General features: G+C 36.6%; 1 protein-coding gene across 1 annotated transcript in view; it reads left to right on the top strand.

The window, feature by feature from the left end:
- Positions 1 to 24352, top strand: part of LOC150109884 (forkhead box protein P1-like) — a 589350-nt gene that overhangs the window by 201999 nt on the left and 362999 nt on the right. Inside the window, exon 4 of the mRNA XM_090397192.1 lies at positions 13224 to 13358. Within this exon, the coding sequence (XP_090253318.1) occupies positions 13245 to 13358 (114 nt within the window). The 5' untranslated portion in view covers positions 13224 to 13244. The remainder of the gene's footprint in view (positions 1 to 13223; positions 13359 to 24352) is intronic.

Below are 24352 nucleotides of genomic sequence, written 5' to 3'. Positions count from 1 at the left end.
TTCCACTATGTTAATTTTTATTATAAAATTTCACCAGTTATTACTGGTTTTCTTTATACCATCACATTGGTAATGTACAGAGAGCGAGAGAGAGGATGTAAGATAAAAACATTCATTAAATGGAATCGTATCTGTACCTTCCAGATCTAGTATGATGAGGATAATATGAGACTGTATCTTCCCCACTGTTGGGTCTCCTTCTCCCATAGTCATCCCCTCCATCCTAGGGGATGTGTATATATAGTTGTGTGAATGAATGTGAAAGACAATCACAAACATTCATGTCCACGGCGGGATTCGAACCCACAGCCTTTTGGCTGGAGAGCGGATACGCTAACTACTCGGCCAACCAGACCGGTTCCAGATCTTGTATACCATTAGACAAACTTTTTTCTCTCGAAACTCCTCAGGAGTAAGGATTGAGATATTCACTGCGGATTTCTTGGAAGATGTTTCGAAAACAATCAGTTTAATATCTATTAAGAACACCATTGGAAGTGCATTATAGTATAAAAATAACCTAATTATATCAAACGCATAACCAGTAGTGTTGATATAAATATTCTTTGTCTGATTACTTCACCTTACAATATCTTTCTGATTGATAAAAGAAGAATACGGTAATTCCTATACACAGTGATACGCCTGAGTTTTCAGACTGACCCAAAGTATGCCTACGAACACTAACTAGCAGTTGCTAGCTATGCATACTTCAGTCTGGTGATCATTGGTATTATACCTTGTAGTGCTCGAATGTAATCGGGTTTAATTGCTCGGATGTTTATTGGGTTCTGAAATGTTCGATATGAAAAAACTGATTAATGAAGTTTCGTGTATATATATATATATATATATATATACAGGGTGTCCCAAAATTCACGTAAGATTTAAATTTAGCGCCATTTGTGCGGTAAAGTGTTGCCAATGAGAAAAAAAAAAAGACAGCGTGACAGCTGACAGTTCAGGGTTATTAAAAATGACCACACACAGCGAAGAGAGTTCGTTGAATGGATTATGGAACAACAACAAGTGGATGCTTATTTTTCGAACAAAATGATCTTCAGCGATGAGGCTCATTTTCATCTTGATGGCTTCGTTAATCGACAAAATTGTCGCATTTGGGGTTCAGAAAATCCACGAGTGATTGTTGAGAAACAAATGCATCCACAACGTGTCACTGTTTGGTACGGATTTTGGGCTGGAGGCATCATCGGTCCATTCTTCTTCGAAAATTCGGCTGGTAAGGCAATAACAGTTAATGGTGCTCGCTATCGCGACATGATAATCCAGTTTTTTGTGCCTAAATTGCAAGATATGGATGTGGACGACATGTGGTTTCAACAAGACGGTGCCACATGCCATACAGCCCGAGAAACAATTCAATTACTGCGTGAGTCATTTCCTGGTCATGTAATTTCCCGTTTTGGTGATCAGAATTGGCCGCCCAGATCATGTGACTTAACGCCGTTGGACTTCTTTCTTTGGGGTTTTTTGAAGTCTAAGGTTTATGCCAACTAGCCCACGACCACCCACGCCTTGAAGGAGGAAATTGAGCGCTGCATCAACGAAATTCAGCCACATTTATGCAAAACGGTCATGGAAAATTTCGACAAAAGAGAGCGTATATGCCAGCAAAGCCGTGGAGGCCATTTACCCGATATGCTATTCCATGCATAACCCTATACTGTATACTTTATGAATCAATAAGAAATTACAATTTTTAATTAAAAACCTGTGTTTTCTATCAAAATTACTTCTTGCGTGAATTTTGGGACACCCTGTATATATATATGGCAACTACCGGTGTTACTTAAATCCAGTGACATTTAAGGGAAGATGTTCCTTGAAAAAACAGGCAGAAAAAAAAAAAACACATCCATGTAGAATTACTACTTTTCTCCCACGATGTCCCGACGCGCACCCTATACACACACGCATGCACGCACGCACGTATTCACAGCGTTGTCTGTAAAGCAGCATTGGGTCAAAATCGACACACAACACTCTTCGGACAAGTGTACCGCTCTAGGTTTTCCGAAGATTAAATTGGTTCAAAGGACGGAAATTTGAAAATGATTCAGGTAAAAAAAGTCTCACAGATAGGGCTGAACGCGATCTCAAAGGAAGGCTAACGGTAACTCCATATGTAGGGTGCATGAATTTGGAAGAGAATTATTTGGAAGGGAACAACAGCGACCTGTATTTAAGTTAATCTTGCGCTTTTGTTTTTCAACTAGTCCGATAACTTTTCATACGAGTTTATAGCCAACCCGTATAGCTTGTAAAGAATTGAAAAATTGGTCGAATATATGATATTGTTGTCGTTGTTGATGGGTCTATTATTTGGAATTCAGCCGAAGCAGCTAAAGCTGTGAGATTAGTCTGTTAATTGCGTGTATTATTTTGACCAGTTTGCCTGTTTTTAGGAAAAGAAAATGAAAATAAAAAGAAACAAAAAGTTTCCGTCGAGTATATGATATACAGACTATTCAAAAATTGTTCCATATACCAAGAAAGTAATTTAAGTCGCAGTAATGTCCTATCGAAACAAGAACACGATAAAAAAAAATTCTTTTTTACAGATCAAAATGTACTTGCTTTTTTTTCCTTTGCTACAATCTGTTCAGACAAATATTTATCTTTCGTTTATAGTTTTAAAATGGTTTATATCATGATATAATGCTTCTTAAAACTCCTGTAATGAACGGAAGAAATAGTTCTGAACATGAACTGATATTGAAATGGTTAATTCGAAAGTTTTGTATTTGTTCAAAATCGAGAAATAGTAAGAAATAATTTTACGTTTCAAATTTTAATAGCCTTTTGCTTGGTAAGAGAAACATAAAAGATTTTTTATCTTTTGAGATTTGTAAAGGCTGCCTTTCAAAAGTCGAAATCATTTGAACTAGAACATAACATTTAGACGAATCCCTCAGGGAACAACAGATACGACAAAGAATCCGGTTTACTCTGAATGGTCATTGCATGAAAAATCTCATCTTGAAAGTTTTGAACTTTAGACAGGCATTCATCTTGTGTTTCTCTATCAGAAATTATAATTATAATTTCTGATAGACAAATCTGGTGGAAATTACAAATTTTAGATTACGATTTTCAGTACGTTTTACATTTTTTTTCGTTCTGTTTTTTCCCACGTATTTGTCTGTATTCTTGAATTTCCAGTCCATTTAATGTGTTCAATGTCCGATATCTTTCAATCCACATTCAACTGGACATACAGTAGAGCTTTTGTTTATTACATAAGAAATAAATAAATCGAAATAATGCTAACTCGAAGAGGGTTGACCTAGAAAACTAATATGCGAATCAAATAGTCTCTCTATCTCAATACAGCATTCACTGCGCATTTGTTGCATTATTCTGAAATGAATAGTATCGTTGATTTATAGGCAAATGAAGTATTCGAAATATGTAGCTATTGGTAGTTCAGATAGTGAATTGCCTTTCGAATCTAAAATATGCGTATACTCCATACCGGAAATAAGGTTTGTATGTTAAGTAGTTATCGTAGTTCGTTGAATTAATTGAAAAGTCAATTTACATGGTGAAGCCATGAACTTTTAAGCCAGTTATCAGACTGGTGTTTCCACAGAAAAATGTACTATATCATTGTCTCTAACTGCTTCGTTATTGGTACTTAATAGACAATTTTGAAAGAAAAAAAAAAATCCTACAAAATTCTTTTCCGTCTTGAAGTCTTCGGTACAGTGAAGGACCAACTTTTCTTGGTTAGTCGTATCTATTGTTCCTCCCATCATAACTACATATTCTGGAATTCTCATAATGTAAAAAGAGTAAGATACGATGATTCCCACTCTCTATAAACTTTTACTTGATCCTTCTAATTATAATTTTTTGAATCCACGTTCGTGCTACACCGCGGACTGCAGCAGAACAACTTTTCATAAGTCAGGGAATTTTTCCTGTAAAATAACGGGAATAAAGATTAAGCACCCGCTATTCCGTCAGATTTGGTGTCGAATGCCTACATGATACGGGGAAGGTCTATGTTTCAACTTAAAACGGAAAATGACGTATCTAGGAGATCAATAGATTAACAGTTTCCCAGCACGAATAACATGAAATGTCATTCTTTTTTTTTTTTTTTTTTTTTTTTTTTTGGCTTTCGGTGCGGGAAGTGGACTTTTTTGTATTGATTACAGGAAGCAAAGATTAGCCAGTTGATTCCTCTTCCAACGAAATACGTTGTACGAAAACTAGAAAGCCAACCTGAGTAGGATTATCTTTCGCATCGTCTTAATGGTAGTACACAGTCTATGATGTAAAAAAAAAAAAAAAAAAAAAAAAAAAAAAACATTTATTATTATTATTATTATTATTATTATTATCGATCGATGGTAGTAGTAATATTTTGAATATTTTTATGCGTCCTATTGCGATGTATCAAGTAAACATTTGGAGAGCCAAGATTAAACGTCTGAAGGGATTTTTTCTTATTTGCTAAAAGATTAATGTTGTTATCCATCCTAATAATATAAAAAATCTCATGCTACTTCATTTAGCTATAATTTGGACATTTTCTATGATAATATTTGTAGTTATTATTAAAATCTTACTTACTTATCCTCTTCTCTCTCTACGGAGCATAGGGCTTCAATCAATGCTTTCCACCCGATTCTGTTTTCTGTCTCCCTCTTGAGTTCATTCCAGGATCTTCCCATCTGCTTCATCTCCAACTCGGTCTGTCTTCTCCAGGTCATCTTAGGGCGACCCCTTTACCTATTATTAAAATCTATGTATCTACATATACAGATAATGTAAATGATATTCTGCTTCTGCTGCATGTGCTTATATATATGAATACACAGTTTGCAAGATCACTGGAAGTGAACTCTGAAGTAGTAGTAGTCACGATGGTATCAGTATTGCAGTCGCTTTTCTGGAAACGGAGGGACGGGAATAACATTTTCAGAGGAATAATAGTCGGTACTAGCATGAAAAAAATATAAAAAGTGAAAAAATAAGGATATTAAAGAAGAATGTGAGCTTATTGGTTGTCAGAAAGGAGTCTGTTTAACTACGACAGTTAACTTACGAGTACACTTACTGGAAAAAGTGAATTATGGGAACTGAAGACCATTTTGGATTTTAGATCCTCATTGACAATCATGACACTATACAAGAAAATCAAGAGTCCTACCTGAATTATTTACGAAGATCGGAAAGAAAGTATTCTCATCTCGGTGTCATGAGTGCTTAAGCAGAACATCACTAGAATGACTTCAGGTCATATTGGTGATAACTCTATTCGGAGAAGAGTAAATACTGACTTAAATTGCATAACACGTGGTCAGTTGCTTTAGAATTAGAGCCAAATAACTAATCATATGTGGTCTGTATTTCATGGACGGACATGAAGCAGTGAAGTCGGACGTGCGTGTCTCTGTAAAACTTCTTATGAAAGTGTAAAAAATGTTCGTGTTTAAAAATCTAGGTTGTAAATGAAGACTGCGCATGATTGCAGACTATTTCAACGGAAGTGCGTTGGAACCAAGTTTTTGCCACATTTAGGTCGCACAGCGGGTGTCATTATTTTGACCAGGTAGGGAATTATGTCAATGATGTCCTGAATTCAAGAAGTTTTCCAATTTCCAACCAGCTGTGGATCCCTTGTGCTGGAAAGCGCCCGAAACTGGCCACAGTGGTTTCTTCCACGACAGCGTTGCACATACTGCTCGTTGTCTTTTTCCGGAGACCTTGCCTATTACGTCTCCAAGAAAAGAACCGGAAAAGATTGGACCGAAGTTTTACAGTAGTCAGTTTGATGCTCATCCATTTTACTTCCCTGATGTCCACCCATTGCACCACTTGTTCTGCAGTCATTTATATTTTCTACAGGTACAGTGATGAATATTACTCCGCAGATGCACTTTAATATGTTTGTAGCTATGACAACACACACACACACACACACACACACACACACACACACACACACACACACACACACACACACACACACACACACACACACACACACACACACACACACACACACACACACACACACACACACACACACACACACACACACACAATTTCTCCATGAATGGAGGACTGCATGTGAAAAGTGAAACGTAGAAAATTATGATATATAAAGATCTGTTGCTGATTAAACAGTCAATTTCATAAACTTTTCAAGTCACCTATTAGTTCTCTTCGCCTTGGTTCATTTTGATCAGTAGTCGATTAAAGACAATCGGAATGTTAAATTAGCATGAGAAGGACAGTAATATCAGTTTATTCCAATACGGGCACATCAAAATATTGCAATATAGTTTTTTAAGGCTATCGATACCTCGCTTATTATTCTGATGGTGACAGTTATTTCCGTGAAAGTAATGTTATTCTCCTCCATGCCAAAATTCTGAGTCTCTAACATAATGAATGTAACCAAGACGTTAAACACTTCTCTTAGCTTTTTAGCCGTTGGCTGTCAGTCCAATTGAGTATTTGTGAGGTGAATTGGAAATACTTATTAAATTGATCGCAAACACACACGCACATTTCGACATCCTTTGTGTGTCAGATCTTTCCGAGTTGTAATACTGCCAAAGCTAACCGTACGCATTATTAGTTGTCATTCCCGATAGAGCGTCAGGCCGGTACACTATGTAATCCCATTTGTATGAGTTGAATACCTTCCGATCCACTCCAGATTTATCTAATTGGTAGGGGGGAGATCAATTTCAGCTCTCGAATATCCTGCATGCACACTTCCGGTCAAACGGTGTATGCCTTTCAAATGTGTACAGATGTGGAAGCTAATTAGATTTATAGTACGAAGTTATTCTTGTACCGATAAGAAGAACGATTTCTTCAGGTGATAGCTTGCTTGTTTATTACTAATTACAAATATCCTTGTGCCTAAAGAAAATCTTATCTAAAGGCATGAAATATTAATTACCTTAAAAAATCAGAGCAAATAACATTGTAGCACGTTGCATTACAAAAAAAAAAAAATGCTTGATTTGGGACGCATCCTGGCTGAAAATTAAATATAAGTATTTGTTAGTACCGGGTAGTAGGAGCCAAGCGCGCGCTTTCGTTCATTATATTGAAGCGTTTGTTAGAGAGAAAGAGAGAGAGAGAGACTGTTTAGTCCGGCTTCTAAACATGCACTCGACGTTTCGAAGAAGAGCATGCATCAGAGAGGAAACAGATCCCTCGAAGGCATGTCCAATGATCGGAATTAGTTTTTCTTTCTTCGTTTTTCCTCTCCCAATTGTTTTACTTGCTTTCAATGTGTTTTAATAATACGATATTAATTAAATTTTATTTTCATCTCACAACTCATCATCCATTAGTGTTGAGCAATTCGCCTGTACTCCATTCTACATGCTTTAGGGTACATTAGTAATGTTAAAGGATTCTTTATCGAAAAAAAAATCGAGAACGCGCGAAATTGGAAAAAAATAATAAAAAAAAAGGTTCCCAAAGATGCGAAAAGCATTGCTGTAAAGAAGGAATAAGCAAAAAAATAATAAAAAAATCTCCATCGAGAAGGAAAACCTTTACGCCGGAAAATATTGACTTTGTATTTTTTTTAAGTCGTCCGAAATTTAGACAAAAACCACATAAGAGTTGTCCATTACACAATTTGAACATCTCTTAATTAACTGGTTGAAAAAAAAATTACTACTAAAATACAACGCTTCACTTTTGTGCTTTTTTTTTTTTCTTTGTCTTTTTCATCTCTCCTCAAAACCACTTCAAAGGCAGCGACATCTATCGGTGGGCAGAGAACATTTTTAATTGTATGATTAAATGTCGTTAAGCTTTCTATCTGCTTCTGATCTTTGGAAAGTTGAGAAGTGAGAAAAGTGATTGGGTTTTGCGTTAAAAAGACAAATTCCTTAACGAAATTCATGATTAAAATGAGATTTTACTGTAATTGTAATACAGCAGACGCTTTTTTTTTCCTTTCCTTTTTTTTCATTTATTTTTTAACTACTTTGTGGAGAGTAAATTTATCATGAAAAACCACCACAAGGCTCTTTAAGGATTCATTTTATAAGAACAAAATGCGGAGATGGAACAGTACATCATGACTGCAGCTGTTATATGTTTTCCACAAATCGTTTGGTACTTTCCTAAGCGCTACAAATGCATTAAAAAAAAAATCGTTTTATTTCCGGTAGTCTCTCTCTGCGTCAACTGACTGTTTTCATGAACTTGAAGTGCCTTTATTTAGTTGTTGGCAAAGCTGTGAAGCAAACGTGATTTATTAAGATTTTCTTGCGATATTCGTTGACATGCGATAACAATATAAAGTAGGTTTCAGCTTTTAACAGCGTGAACATTACCCACTAACAATCTATTCACAACAGTTTCTCTCTCCGTAGGTGGGCGTCGCGGCCTCATAACAAAGCGCTTTTATCAAAGAAAAACTGAAAATATAAAACTCTAGAGGGTATAGGTTGTTTTACATTGAATACCCTTTTTCGATGGCTATGCAGCATATTCAACTGGTGTCTACTAATATTCTAAATCCATTTTTTGAACACATCTGAAGTACCGAATCTTGCCACTAGATTTCAGACGGTTGTAGAATTGGCTCCGTGGTTGGTTGGGAGTTTGTATTAAATAACCATTTCGTCTTTCGCTTGTATGTTTTGTAAAATTCATAGAAAGCGATGTTGTTCCAAAAAATAGCAGTGGAGGAGAATGAATGAAGAGAAATAAAAATGAGTTCCGTTAATATGTGTTTGTTTAATAAATGCATTCCAGCTGTAATCATTATCTACTTTTTTGACTCGCGTGAAAAACATTTTCTCATAGATGAAACATTGTAAATACGTACTCTTGTTTTCAGGCATACGCTGAGACAGTTCAGGCCAAGGCGGGTATACCAACCATTAATTATGTGTATTCTCCAGCCGATTTGTTAATTGTACATAGGAGAGGTCAAGTTTTCAGTCAAGCCTTGCTGTCTTCGTACGGAACTGCCTTCTATTGAAAAATTCTTACAAAGTTCTTCATGTCTTAGCTTCTTGAACCTCGATCTTATCATCAGAAAGACACATATTGCGTCTTTCTGCACTACTGAGGTGCACTATAGGAAACTACTGCTATCAGTTTCTTCACAATTAGCTCAAAACTGTTACCAGTAAGCTGTTCGATTTTTGAACACATCTGAAGTTGAATTAGATCTTAAGCATACAAATTTGTTATCCCTCAATACAAACTAATAACTTATGTCATTTCCCACTTCTTTGTTTGTTTGTTACTATTGAAAAAAGTTTCTTTCTTCAAAAATCTTTTCGATAATGACAAATGGAGAAACAAATGAAAGAGAGTCTTTTTCGTAGGAAAAATTAAGCAAATAAAAGCTTTTTTCCTCTATAATAACAAACAAATCCTACGATGATCCAAACTTCTGATTTCTAGTGAGAATTCGAGGTTTGGATCACAGATCGAAGATTTACGTAGACTTTATCTTGCTTAACTGCGTACTTTTCATAAATTATTCATATTTAATCATCGTAAAGTGTTTCTGTTTTGTCCGCGCGGTTAGCCTAGTGGCTTAGCGCTTCGCAACCACTAGGCAATTTCATGTCCACATGACTGGGGAAGGAGTGTCCCGGGTTCGATTCCCGTCGAAGACGTGAAGAATTTGACGATCTTCCTCAGGCATAGCCAAGTTAGCCGGTCTTGGGCGCGGGCAGTAGGGTTTTTTCCGCCAGTTTATCTGGCGTTTTTCATCCCGCAGGCAGGCAAACCGGCCCCGTGAACACACACACACATGGATCCACTACAGCCAAAAATATATCCCCACAGCGACAGGTCGGTTGGGAGTGGTACTAACAAGAAGTCGCATCTAAGTAACACGCGGACCTGCATAGGAAGCGGAAATAACGCGTAGTGAAAGAAGAAAGTGTTTCAGTTTTAACAGGTGATGAGAAGAGAAGATGGTAGGCGTTTCCTCTGAAAACTCGGATCTTTCTTCTCCACAACTGCCAAACAAGGGAGAGGAGCATGCGATGTTCAAGATGTTTCGCTTCTTTTTATATCCTCAGAGTCTTCAAAGTAATATAGAAGAACGACTTGTCATATGCCCTTTGGTTGTAAAGACTTCCATTCATCTCATATCTACAGAGTTCCTTCGCTAAGAAACTCTTTCCGACCTCTTTTAAAACAGAAAAACCTGCCAGAGGACACACGAAATTAACGTTCAACAATTTCATGTCTTTAGTTGTCTCTCTCTCTCTCTCTGTATCCGCCTTTCCTCTTTAAATGCACTAAACAAGTTTAGAGCATCTATGAAATGTATAGACATTAATATTTGAAGACGTTTTTGAAGTCTGCATATATATTTTTTGCCTTCTTATTGAATCAGCGGAAGAATTCATAGTCACAAGCTGTTTTGAAATACTCCAACTGTCCCGTGACCAAACAAGTTTACAGTGCTCATTTTACCTGCAACAATATTTCGCAGTTGCGAAATATTGTTGCAGGTAAAATGTTGCAGGTAATACTTCGCAACTGCGAAATATTGTTGCGATAAGAACGGCTGTCTTACCGGTTTCATAATCAGCAAACAGCAGAATTGATCACATAATAACTTGCCATATTAAGGATTAACTTTGATATTTCTTATGCGTAACAGCGTTGTTATTTTTGCTTTCTTAATGAAGTAAGGAAGGCTAAATTTGTTTTGGTTTACACAACTATGTACAGGATATTAAGTAATGTAATCAGCAATTGAGATGAGACCTTTACTCTTGCGTATTTGACATCCATTTCTTTCACTACATGACTTTGCATAATAGACAGCATCTAAACACTTTTTTTTCGGATTCCACTTATATTTTTGTGCGAGGTTGGTTAGTATTATGTACGTTAGCAGTGAAATTGTTTCTTTACTGGCCGTTTGATCTGCAACCGAGTTACTAGCTAGCTATGTTAACCTAACGCTGAGAGTTTGAACAACGGACGTGCTTGTATTCGGACGGTACGTGATAATAATGAGCGCTGTTAGTGATGGTGTTGTCATGATGCCTTTCGGAGTTGTAACTGATCACATAATAGCTCGAACAGCTATAAACCTGATTAAAAAAGATTCTGCCGGACTTCTAACTGATTGGAGAAATCCCATACCTCCTCGTTGTGTCAAACAATAACAGCTCGTGGAAATGTAGAGTTAATAAGCTCTCCACTAGCTGAAAGCGCTGCTTTCTTTTAATGATAGGATGCTTGTGGCAGATCACTGTCATTAGATTGCGGCCAGAGTCGTGAATGTTTAATAACAATAATGATAAGAAATATTGTCTCGAGAAGGAGGTCAGAACCAAGATAGCATTGCAAGTTTAAGTGAAAATTTTCCCTAATAACAGGGGAACGCAAGGTCAGATGATGAGAAGGTGGAGTGTAGCTTTCATTCAGTCAATCAAAGAGCTTTTTACGCGTACCAAGCACTGTTTACCCGGGTCACCGGCCCTAATGATGTTGTCACTCGTCCGCCTGTCCTGATCTTCGTGCGTTTGCGGGAGTAGGGAAAGTACCCAATCCACCCACCCCTCTTTTTATGTCAAATATCACAGACTTTTTTTTCCCGGATATTATCTGTATATAATAAATGTTCATCAATTCATTCGTTCTCTCTCTCTCTCTCTCCATTACGTTTCTTATTTTGTTTAAAGTCTTTAGTTTTTTTTATCTTTCTGCATGTTTTTATCTCCCCCCCCCTCTCTCTCTCTTCTTCTTCTTCTTCTTCTCCCGTTTGTTATCTGTCTGTTTACCGATTAGTATTTTCGTGTTTGATTCTTACTTGGTATTCTCAGTTTTTTTTTTTTTTTTTAATAATGAGAATGACGTTTGATAGTCAAGGGCATACTATACGCCTATTAACTGCCCGTATTTTCAGACTATTTTTCTCTTTTGCTATTTGGTGTTTTTTACTTTAAGGGTTCTTTTTATTATTTCTTTCATGTAAAAATCTAGTTATGATTTTTCCCTGTTTGCCGCACCTTCACAACGCAGTAGGAAGAACAAATGCCCTTTTTAGAAACATGGATATGAATCTTATGTGGGAGAATAGGAATATTTATAAGCGCGCTTGAACGTGCATACGATATCGGTAGACCATTTATAAGAGCTTATTCATTTTCTTCTTCTTATGCTGCTGTTCTTTCATTTCTCCATTTCACAGTATATAAGCTCTCTCTCTCTCTCTCTCTCTCTCTCTCTCTCTCTCTCTCGGTATCTTTGTGCGTGTGCACACACCCGAGCGTCTGTTTATTTTTGACCCTCACTAAATGCCTTATATTCACGTACCTGTTTTTTTTTATTTATTTCCCCCAATCTATTAGTCTTTCATTCATTATTTCTTTCCCTACTTATCAGACTTGCCGATTCTCTACATTTTGCTCGCCCTTTATCTGTCTATCTTTCCTTCCTTCCTACTTTCTCTCTTGATGCATTTCAGTGAAACGATGAGGAAAACTTCCAATAGGGGGCGTTTCTTGCACGAGCGCTCAGGCGCTGCCTGTTAACTCATCTATCGGTTCACGTGCCTGGATGAATACTGAATTGATATCACCAGTTCCGGGAAGTTTTTCGGTTCCGCAGGGTGACAATTACACTCCATCCATATATGTATACATACACACACACACGCACTCCATTCCGGCTACCTCCCCCCCCCCTTTTTTTTTTGTTAGCCGTTTGTCGTTACGCCCCGAGCTTTGTCCGCGCCCACCATGTTGCGCCGAAAACGGTATTAGTATAATCAATTATTACTCTTTCTCGGAACCACGTGGGTTGCCATGACTTTGTGTACGTGGTGATCAAAGATGTTTTGGAATTTGCGGCCCGTTTTTTTTGCCCCCTTTCTTTCTTATTTTATGTATACGCATTCATTTAATAGACTGGATAAAATTCGATATAAAAGTATCACCAATCATATCACAAATCAAATCCGGAATGGGTCATACACGAAATCTACACGTATTTGTTTCCATGGTGACTATAGAACAACAATGGCTAATAAAAGTTTCGCTGAATTGTGTAACATACAAAAATCTTCATATGGTAGTTGTCATGGAGACACGAGAACAACAATGCCCAGTAAAAGTTTTTTGCTGTATAACTGAAGCATCGTAATTTCTCTAATTACGATTATTCTAATTTTTTTTATAATTTCTATTTGTAATGCGAACGATTTTTTTATTTCATTACAGCCTCAACCCCAGGATCATGGCATGATGGACCATGAGGAGGACGGAGAAGTCGCTATTAATTTGTCCACTAACCAAACTTCACGCTCTACAGACACACCAAATGGGAATACGGACGTGGATGATGGGGAGCCCCAGGTAGGTGGCTTTATGCATAAAATATAGAAAGTGCTATAACTGTCCCATAGCTGGATGCTATTGGTAAATATCATGTGCGGCCCGAAGTTCTTATCGTCACTTTCCAAGTATGATTTTCTTGCTTAAATGCATTGATAAGGGAAATATCAGTTAGGAGGGATGCCGTAAAGCATCCCCAGTTTGTGACAAACAACAGGACGATGACGCTGCTTCTTGGCAGTATTGCGTCTTTGGTCGCATCTTTGACAAAAAGAAAAAGCGACCGTGACGGGTCTATTAGACTGTTGATGACTTGTTATGGACACCTCACAGGTACAAGGAGGCGAATTAGAGCCTTAATGCGTTCGCTGCTCTTTGTACATACCAGGAAACGGAACTACTGTTGGCTCATGGTCGCATGTGATGCGCATTTCAGGACGCACTTAACTGGGACGCGGCATTAAAACTTCTGTCGTTTCAATTCTAAGGCCGTTTCGCTCCCTCACACTGGAGCAGACAGCACTATGAAACTGCCGTGTCACCGACAAGTAAAAATCCAATGGTGACATTGCCAAGACACTTAAGGGATCGTTTCGATGCAACTCTCTGTTTTCTGTCTGCATCTTCCAGCATTTCGTTTGTTGGAATTTCATTGGTTCTTTTATCTGTTTCTATGACTCTTTCTCTTCTTTTTTTAACATTTCCCTGTTTTCTAATATTTACTTCTGCATTTTTTCTTTCTTTCTGTTAAATTCTTCCTTTCTTTTCAGTTTTTTTTTTCTTTCTGTCTATCCAGTCTTGTGGAGTGAGGATGAGAAACAGTAGTCTTGGATCTGAACTAAAGAGCAACTGAAATGCTTTTCGGAACTAAATCAAGTCCGTTGTTGTCATAACTCAATTGGCGATCCTTCATGATTGAAGCTGTGGCTTTCGCAGTTCCTCAAATTTGGCAGTGCCATTTATTATATCTTTCATCCCAAAGACGAACAGTTAAAAAAAAAAAAAAACTACTACTTTGCAGAATCCGTAGTGTATTAATGCTGTGCAGAGCAACAAATGACAAATTATACTGCTTGCTCTTTACCTGATTTATTTCTTTTCGCAGCATTTAAAATAGTTGCATTCTTGTTGAAATGCATGCAAAGGAATAATTCAAATGAAGCGGTTGCTTGATTGCTTGTCCCGAATCGGGGAGAAGTTGAAATTGTCTTTTGGAATCTCTTATTGCCACTTTGCATAGTCTAATAACGAAATTAAATAAATGAAAAACAAAATAAAATAAATAAAACTAGTATGCAATTTTTGATAGTACACTGAATAAAGGCTTATAGTAAAATGGTTCTGATTTCACTGTGATTTTATGTGTTTTCAACGTTTTTTTCCCTTCCATGCCACATAGTTACACAGAGCTTAGTAAACTCGTTACACTGATACAGTACATCTTATGCAATATAACAACTAGGGAGTATTTAAAAATAGAAAAAAAGCGCTTTTCTCAACGTATACATCTGGTGGCGTTTTAGAATAGCTGAAAAACAACTTAAATATTACCAGAAGCATTGAGAAGAGGCAAAAATTGTTCAGGAAAAGAACAGAAGGTTCAGTATTTTTAAAAATCCATGATTTTTATAATTTATTCAACATTTTACATTTTGATATAATGCTTTATTAAAAATTTTAAATGTTCCATTAAAAAGAAACTTAATATTTTATATACTGTATTTTTAAAAAAAAAACGTTTATATTTCCATGGTGTGAAAGGATGCGTAACAGTTTTTCGTTTTCATATGCATGAAAACGAAAAATTGCATTTTCTTTGATTGTATTTTATCTCACAATCACTTTTTCATCAAGCAAATAATTTCCACTGATGAGAAGTCCCCGTTTTGATAAGGATTCCTCGAAGGAACGTTTTGCCTTCTAATAAAAAAAAAAAAAAAAGATAGAAAAGAAAAGGTTCTTTTTATATATATTTAAGGTGATTATCGCCGAACAACTTGAGTCAATCAACAATCAGAGTTCTGTCATTTTCATGTGTATTCGGGATGAAAAATCCCGAGTTTCCAAGAAAATAACAGCAAAAAAAAAAAAATCATTTTCGTTTACGATCAACTAATTGTGCTTTGCCTGAAAAAAAAATGCAAAGTGATGGTACAAGTCATTAGTCACATTAGCGATTCTACGGTTTACCTCCATACCTGTCTGGAAAAAATAGAGTTGAAATGTTATATGTGGTGGGATTTAACTCCAAGAGTTCTGGAATAAAATCCCGCCATAGATTTGTGATCAAAGTAAATCAAAGATCTTAGATTTTCTTTCCCAGAAACTGTGATTCCCTCCCCCCGAAGTCACATCCATCACAAAATTTCGTATCCATCATAAATGAAATTTTGTGATGGATGTGACACTAATTCCTTATGCTTTCTCGGCAATAAAAGAATCCAGTGCAGATGATTACCAATCTAGGCAGTGATAGAACTTTTTAACATCAAACTTCCACTCACGGTTGTAAACCAATGTACATTATCACAATGACTTGACTCCAGATGGTTTTTTCTATTTTTATTTATTTTAATGTAATATTTTTAAGTCTTTTAATTTCTTACATAGCCCGGAAACCCAGCTCTGGACACCGACGTGTTTCGAGTCACTTCAGATCTCCAGTAAGCCGGGAAATGGTCGATGAAATTAAACTCCAACACCAATCACAATCACCCATGCCCACGGGGGGATTCGAACCTGCAGCTTTATGGTTGGATAGCGGATATGCTATCCACTCGGCCAACAAATATAAATACAGTATATTTGAATATACAACGATAAAGTTTTATTGAACGTATATTGGATTTTATATATTCTTTGAAAAAAAACAAAAAAAAAACACTAATGTATTCTGCCCCTAAATTTCAGTGTTTGAAGAAGCAGTCGACAACAATAATGACCAATAATGAATTTTGTTGGAAAGACAGGTTCGATTCATGTCCAGAACCTTTTATAAGGGGCTCTTTAACTAACGGTAAGTTAATCAGTCTCGTGCGGAAATCACATGGATTTTCCAGCTAGAAATTCGGATTTCTTTCGTTGTCTTACTCTTCCCGAAACCGAACAGGCCGATTTGTGAACGTACGCATTAGACTTATTAGTTTTGCCGCAATTATAAACAATAAACACTTTCGTAGTACAGTCGTGGGAACTTCACGACATATGCTATTCACTTAAAAAGACTGAAAATCGAATTGCATCTCGGACGACAGGAACCTCTATATATTTTATTGGTCTTCACTTCATTTCATATGGAGGCGCAAAAGTTTGTTCGTTTTTTCCTTCTAGAAAGTATGATATTTTATCGCTCCAAACAGATTAGCTATCTGTAGAGCATCACCATTAGCAGATATAATACGTTTAACTTTAATCTTAGTTACTTCGGCTGTAATTTCACCCAACCCGCAAACAGCAATGGAAGAACACTTTTCCTTCATCCCTTCTTCCTTCCATGTATTTGTTCTTCTCTCTCTCTCTCTCTCTCTCGCTCGCTCGCTCGCGCGCGCGCACACACACACACACACACACACACACACACACACACACACACACACACACACACACACACACACACACACACACACACACACACACTTCTATAATCATCAGCTAAAATCAAAATGTCATATGTTACAGATAATTAAAAAAGTATGCCAAGAACCACGCTTTTGTCTTAATTTTCACTTCATCAACGCAGTCATAACTTTATTTGAACGTAATGTTCATCTGTATGGTTTCTCTCCTGTTGTTTTTGTCCTATAACTTATATTTATTTGTTTTTCACCATTCTCCTCCGTCCTTCAATCTGCTGTTATTTTTTCGATATGTACTCTCTCTCTCTCTCTCTCTCTCTCTCTCTCTCTCTCTCTCTCTCTCTCTCTCTCTCTCTCTCTCCGTGTAATATCGACTTCGCCTTTGCTTTCTTGCTTTACTGACCCATGCTCTCCTAAAGTCAGTCATTTTAGTTTAGCTTCTTCCCCCCCCCCCTTCCCTTATTACATTTCAGTTATAATTCTATTTTTAGTTCTCTGTTTTCATCTGCCCGTCTGTATTATTCTTAAACATCTTTACAGACAACAGACATACTCGAGACTTGTTGTGCATGTTTTTCTTGGAGGGTTTCATGTACACCAAAAAAGAAGAAGAAAAAAAAAAAGATTGCTGCAAACTTTGGAATAAGCACGATTTAAATGCTGCCACACTTTTAATTACGTGAGTGACATGATTCCAAGTAAACAGCTATTCAATGGGAGTTTAATTATCAAATTTCCGGCGCCTGACTGTGGTAGAAGCTTAATAGGAAGCTAGCAAAGAAAAGACGTCTCATTCCTGATTGACTGGGACTTGGCGGTTTTCGAAGATCACTCTTATTTCTGAGTGAACAAAAGCTTGTTTACGTGTCCGGGAATCGTTTGATTTCTTCAGTTCCCCTAATAACAGCACGTGCGCTAAGCGTAGACGTGTTCCGCTCATTGTTGTTGATTGAATCTTGCTCCGTTAGTTTCGATGCATTTGTTGACGTCTTACGTAACAGCCAATCTTGGTGAGCTGCGTTTGCCGCGCGTACCACGCGACATACACTGCACGGGATTTGCGCCACAATGGACAGGAGTTACGATCATAGTCGAAGTTAGATATTGTCAGCTTCTGCATCCTGTTGTCGGCATCTTTGAGAGAGTCATTTGCATCATAATATTAGCAGCGCAACCTAATGCGAACACATAATTGCATGAGGGTATTAGCGTGGAATGCGGCATCCAATATCTGTGATCAGTACTCATTTTTGTTTTTCGGCCTTTTGGAAATAGAACAACAAGGGATTCAAAATTGTTTCTTTAAAGTGCTGCAGGTACAAAGGATAGGTCATGCTACAATTTGACTACGTATTCGGTTTGTTTTATGGCTAGTGATATTCAATATTTATGAGACTGTTTCCAGTTCAGATGTTTCATTTGTCTTTGATGTCTTTCTGTGATATCAAATTAAAGATTTTATGTTGCTTACTGTATAAGTCCTCCATTGTATATTTCTCCATCTATTCCTCATGTGTGTGTGTGCGTGTGCGCGCGCGCTGTGTTGCTTGCGTGCTATGTTTTTATATGCTGTCTCATGATGAAAACTGTAATAACAGTTTTGGATTTTCCAGTTAATTATATTATCTTATTAAAGCGACATATTATCCCCAAAATGACACTATTATTATCATCATGTCTTGACGGAGGTTTTCTTTTGCAGAGTCAGCATCTACGCTTATCCTTAAACTTTGGCAAAGTGTAAAAAAAAATCGATTTTGAATACAAATCCAATTCTTATATTGAACTACCATTAAAACCTTGCTGCTATCTCCATATTTTCGATCAATGGCACCTTTCTCCCCCTCTCTCTGTGTCAGTTATGCGAGCGAATTTTATGATAACGTGGTGTAATTATTTTGTAATCTCTGATTTCCCTCTCCCTCTTTCTATCTATCTATCTTTCCAGATGTGGTCATAGACAGTTATCATAAGTTCATAATCGCTTGGAAATCAGTATTTCATAATGGCCACAAGTTCAGTGTCATCCACGGACTCCTCAGAGGGTATTTTTTTTTTGTTCTTTTCTTCTTTTGATGTTTGCAGGTTATAGTGAGAAAATTAGGAAACTTCGATAACCACTTGGAGTGGTGGGTGAAGATGATGAACTTGTAATAGCCCAATGTAGTCCGCGTGAAAATACATTCGTTTTCAAATAATTTCGAATCTGGACAGCCATCGTCACTACCATTCTAACTCGTGAAAAAAAAAGAAAAAAAAAACTTTAAGTGTTTTCGTTCCAGTACATTTATTACATGAGTACGTTAAATTGGTGAAAGGTAAGGAAAAATATTCACATTGATTTGATTTGAGATACCTTAAAAGTACTTTTCTAGGAAGTAGCGGATGCTTCCTGGAAAAAAAAAATCTCTGTAGATGATCTGCTTATGTAGCATCGCTATAAAAACATCCTAAAATTCTACATTCACTGGTGAAATCCCACACTCAACCGATTGCATAGTAAGTTTTTCTTAGGCTGAAAAAAGTAGTTATAATGGGGAAGATACCAGTGTGTTATTTGGCGAAATAACTTAAAGACATAAGTTACATCTCAATTGTTGAATGATAAGTAAATAAAAAAAAAATAAAATTCGATAAAGTAAAAAAGATGGACTAAAAGTATCAAAATGGGCTTATTTCTTTACCGGAATAAGATCCGCTAAATTACATTTCCTGTTTAGAATATTAAAAAATCCGAATATACCACACACATACTTATTAAAAGCCTTTAACAGGGAATTATATTATGCAACTGGTCTTTCAGTTATTTTATATATTCAACAAAAAATATATGTTTTTCTCAACTATTTTTAAACAGGAAATTATCGTTGTTATAGCAAAGTTCTTCTTAACGGAGGAGACTTTGAAAAGTAGAATATTCTGACCTCTCTTTTCAACTAACACTCGACTTTGACGCTAAACGTTTGGCACTTAACACACTAGTAGATTCAATATTGTCAGTTTTGTAATTAGGTTTTACTCATTACCTTTAATTTGATTCTTACTGTGTGTGTTAACATTTGTTATTGTTAATACAATGGCTTATTTTATATGTACTGATATATTGAAATCAGGAAATATGTGGCAAGATAATTGAACGTGAAGAAAGCAAAAATTCTTTCCTGAGAAAAAAAAAAAAAAAAAACTGCACTTCAAAAGATCGATGACGGTCACTTTTTTGTGGGACAATTTCGTCAACACCTTCTTCTGACCTTAGGATGTTGATCGGTGTCTGAAAGCTATTATTTTAGGAATGGGAAAAATACCTTGGAAGAGACGAACTGTTCAGAACACGTGTGTTCAGAGTGGGAAAGCAAATTCCGTCGTCTCTCTCTCTCTCTCTCTCTAAACGAAGGATGCGTTCAATTTTCCATCATACCTTTTCTTTTTTTTTATCTCCTTTTTTTCCACCATCTGACGGAATTGGGCGAGTTAAGTGATCAGAAGTTTGTGTACTGACCTCTGTCACGCGCCTGAGGTGCTCCCAAGCCGGCATGGGAAAAACGGAGAAAAAAAGACGCTATCACGTTCGTTTGATCGGACATTAGATAAAGATGAAACCCGTTAAAGAAACTAATTTCTGCAGTTGTTTTAGGTGATTTGTGTGTGTGTGTGTGTGTGTGTGTGTGTGTGTGTGTGTGTGTGTGTGTGTGTGTGTGTGTGTGTGTGTGTGTGTGTGTGTGTGTGTGTGTGTGTACGAGCACTCGCGCGTGTGTGTTTGGAGGAGGGGTTCGAGCATAGTCTCATTTAATCCTTAACCTCTTCTCTTTCTCATACTCGACTGATTTAAAAAAAAATTAGCTTCCTGGTCAGAGTGGCAGTTAATGCAAATCATGGCGCGCTTTTTAAGGCCTTTCTTGATTCGTAAACAGGAAAAAGAAAAAAAAAACTGTGAATGAAGTACATTGCAAATCTGGATTAAAAATTTTTTTTTTATGATTACTGTAATGACTAATAACCGAATTTGGCAAAACTTATTCTTGTAACATGGTTGCAGGTATCTTTACTTTAAAATTAACGTGCTTGCAAAATGACAAAATTGATTTCTGTGTGTGTGTCTGACTGCGTAACGACGATTAATATACATTTTTAGTGGTTATCTTCAAAATGCAACACAAACGAAACATATACAAACACAAGATTAAAATCCACGAATTGTCATCATTACTTTCTTAGCATAAACGAAATATATGCCTCTTTTTTGTAATTTGCATGTGTGTGTGTGTTCATTCGCTCTCCTCGCAGAGAGCGAATGAACTTCCTAGAAAAGTAATGAAATTTAGAACTAAGAATGAAGAAGAATAAATAATAAATTTAAAATGAAGGAAGAAAATAGAACTAAGAGTAAATTTAGAATGAAGAAGAAGTTGTGTGCGGCCGGAGCTGGGTGGATATCCTTTACCAGTGCAGGGAAACAAAACCGATCTAACAGATATCCGTAAATCGGTCATACGACTTTTTGACTAACGCTTATGATTTTTTTGGCTAACTCATGATTTTTTTGGGTAACTCTCATGACAACATGCGTCTGTTAACCAGCAAAATAAATGCAGCTTATTAACTATTAATAGTTGCCGTGTATGCAGCTGAAGCGTCGCGTTCTTGCTGTCAAGAAATCTTTACATTAAGACTGATATTGTAATGATTTACATTTTACTGGAAAATTTAGTGTCACCGATTTCCGTATTATCTCAATTTTCCTCTCCAAGATAGCATGGCATCTTACAATTGTCATATTTCAGCATGTAAACTACTTGCAGTAACAAGAATTTTATAAGGTCTGAGTAAATAAACTGAGGACACAAGCCATAATGTATTTACTCTGACATGAAAAACTCACTTGTCGTCAATAAATATAATATTACAGCTGGATATGTTCCTGCACGTAAAAGACAATCACGATTTTTTTTTTATTTCACAACAGTTGAAATGCATTAATTGTGTCGCTTATTAAGAAAAGTATATCTTATACTTTTGGATGCCAAATTGAAATATGTGACGGACCACACTCTGCATTCTGCTATTTTTTTATTTGCTTCTGCAGTAATTTAAGGCCAGTGCATTAATTTTCTGCTAATTGCGTGTATTCTTCTAGCTAGTTTGATTGTTTCGATGAACAAAACCCTGCCATATCCATATGATGTATTCTTCTATTCACTGGAAGAATTCATCATATGATGATGATGTATTTTGTATTCACTGGCCGAATCCATTGTTTTTATCATAAATTAACCGTTTACTTTTAATTGCTAAATCGTATCATTATTATCCTGGCGCAAAGCAGATATGCAGGTAAGGTATGGAATGTGACAGAACAATCGATTTGAGACCTATTAATAAATTTTCATATTGAAGTAAATGTTTGAGATCCTCCGAGGCTGTCCTTTGAAAGACATTGGTTTGAATACCGTCTAGGTCGCAAGAAACCTTTATCAGGGCTTTTCAAGTGAAGGTGAGTTAGCCGGTCTCATACGGAAGTGGCAGGGCTCTTACTCCTAGAAACTTGGGTTTTTTCACCTTGCATACAGGCAAATTGGCCAGGAGAACACACGCAATTTACATACAAAAGTATACTTATGGGCATAGGGCTAACCCTGGAATCGTGAATACGAAATACAAGAATACCTTGGACGGTTATTGGTCATTAACAACCGTAGGAGAAAAAGAAGTGAAAGTTTGTTATAATCGGAAGTTCGCTAGTGTTAGTAAACCGAGAATAAAAACTTTAAGTTTGTATTAATTATTTAATGTTTGAGTCTTGAAAATAGATTAAAGAAAGTCCATCAAAAATTTATAGGCTGATTTTTTTCTTCCAATAAAATGTTATGATATAATTTCTCATATGTTAGCTAAATATTGCATAATCATCGGAACTCGAGTCTATACTTTTATTACATCTTGTACAATGTAATAAAAGTGTAACATTGATGTAATTGATAAAGTAATGGAATCATCTCGGTATTATCATTGCGTTCAGACTCAGTGTTCAGTATACGAAATGCAAGAAAAATGCTTTGTTTAAATTTAAGAAATTACCAACGAAGTGTTATGAAATGATTATTTAAAAAGTACTGAAGTGATATCAAGATATGACTCCTCTACATTTTTAAACAGGTAATTTGGACGTACTGGTTGAGCATCTGTGACCATTAGCAGCCGGCTGTTTGATATGGAAATTGTCATGTGCTGAGGATTTGCACTTGCGTCATACTTGTGCTTGTTTCGTATACCAAAAAGGCAGTCATTACTTGTGGAATTGCAGGTGGCCAAACACAGTGTCATGTTTCTAGCGATTCATAATAGTTAACCTTACCGCCTACGACTTTTGCTTTTTTTTAAACACGAAGCCGATTATTTTCCTGATGAAGAACAAAATTGCTTTGATATATGCCATTAGAAATGTCACAAACATTGGGCCCCTAAATTGTTTCTACATAACAGCCAGTCTTCTATTTACGTTATATATGCGTTCCTGAGGGTCTCGTGTAAATCGAACATGATATCCCTTCCCTCCATTGAAATACGTGTGGAGTACGATGAATACTTTCCGTTACTGCAGCTATAAATGACTTGTTTTTTTTTTGGTATTTCAATTATGTGTAATCTCTGATCTCACTCATTACCAAGAAAGGCCTCCTTACCCTAATGGGGGGGAGAAGAGTTGGGTCTACCCCCTTCCATGGTGACCCAATCCATCTTGGGAAAGTCATTTATTGTCTGTATGAAAGATACGACAATCATCCATGCCCAAAACGGGATTCGAACCCGCAGCCTTTTGGCTGGAGAGTGGATACGCTAACTACTCGGTCAACCAGGCCGGTATTCAAAAAAACAATATACTGCTTAAATTTGATCTGTGACATTTTTCACTAAAGATGCAATAGAAAAGCGGAGTTGACATATTTGGTCGTCGACTGTACAAGACGTAGCGAGCGCTAGCAAAGAGCAATACACGTTTAGACTTATCTACTTAAGTATCACTCAGAGAGCGCTTACTGACATACGTATTTATTTACAGTCAAGTTACCTTTAGTTTTATTTATTTCCCTCGCCTATGCAATTAATCAAATGCTAATATGCAATGAACCACACGTACACTTCTTTTAAAAGTCATTTCTTTCACCCTTCTATTTTTATATTCAGGGACATATCAAATTTCATCGGAATCAACCTGTTATAGTCGCATTGTTATAAGCCAACGGCCAAAGTCACACTAATAGGCTTTGTACATATAATACAAATTTTCAGTACAATATAAAAACAAGCAACACAGTACATATAATACAGTTAACATCGAAAGGCATCGAGTCAAGCAGAAAGAGAAAAAATGAACTCATGGAGAGGCAATTGGACAAAGTAAGATATAAATTAGGGAACACAACAACACAGTTTTATGGCAGT

Source organism: Typopeltis vanoorti, chromosome 1 (assembly GCF_054136105.1).
Source record: "Typopeltis vanoorti isolate ZY-2024b chromosome 1, IOZ_Tvanoo_1.0, whole genome shotgun sequence".
Classification (NCBI taxonomy): domain Eukaryota; kingdom Metazoa; phylum Arthropoda; class Arachnida; order Uropygi; family Thelyphonidae; genus Typopeltis; species Typopeltis vanoorti.
Note: the sequence above shows the minus strand (reverse complement) of the source record. Positions and strands in the feature narration are given on the sequence as shown.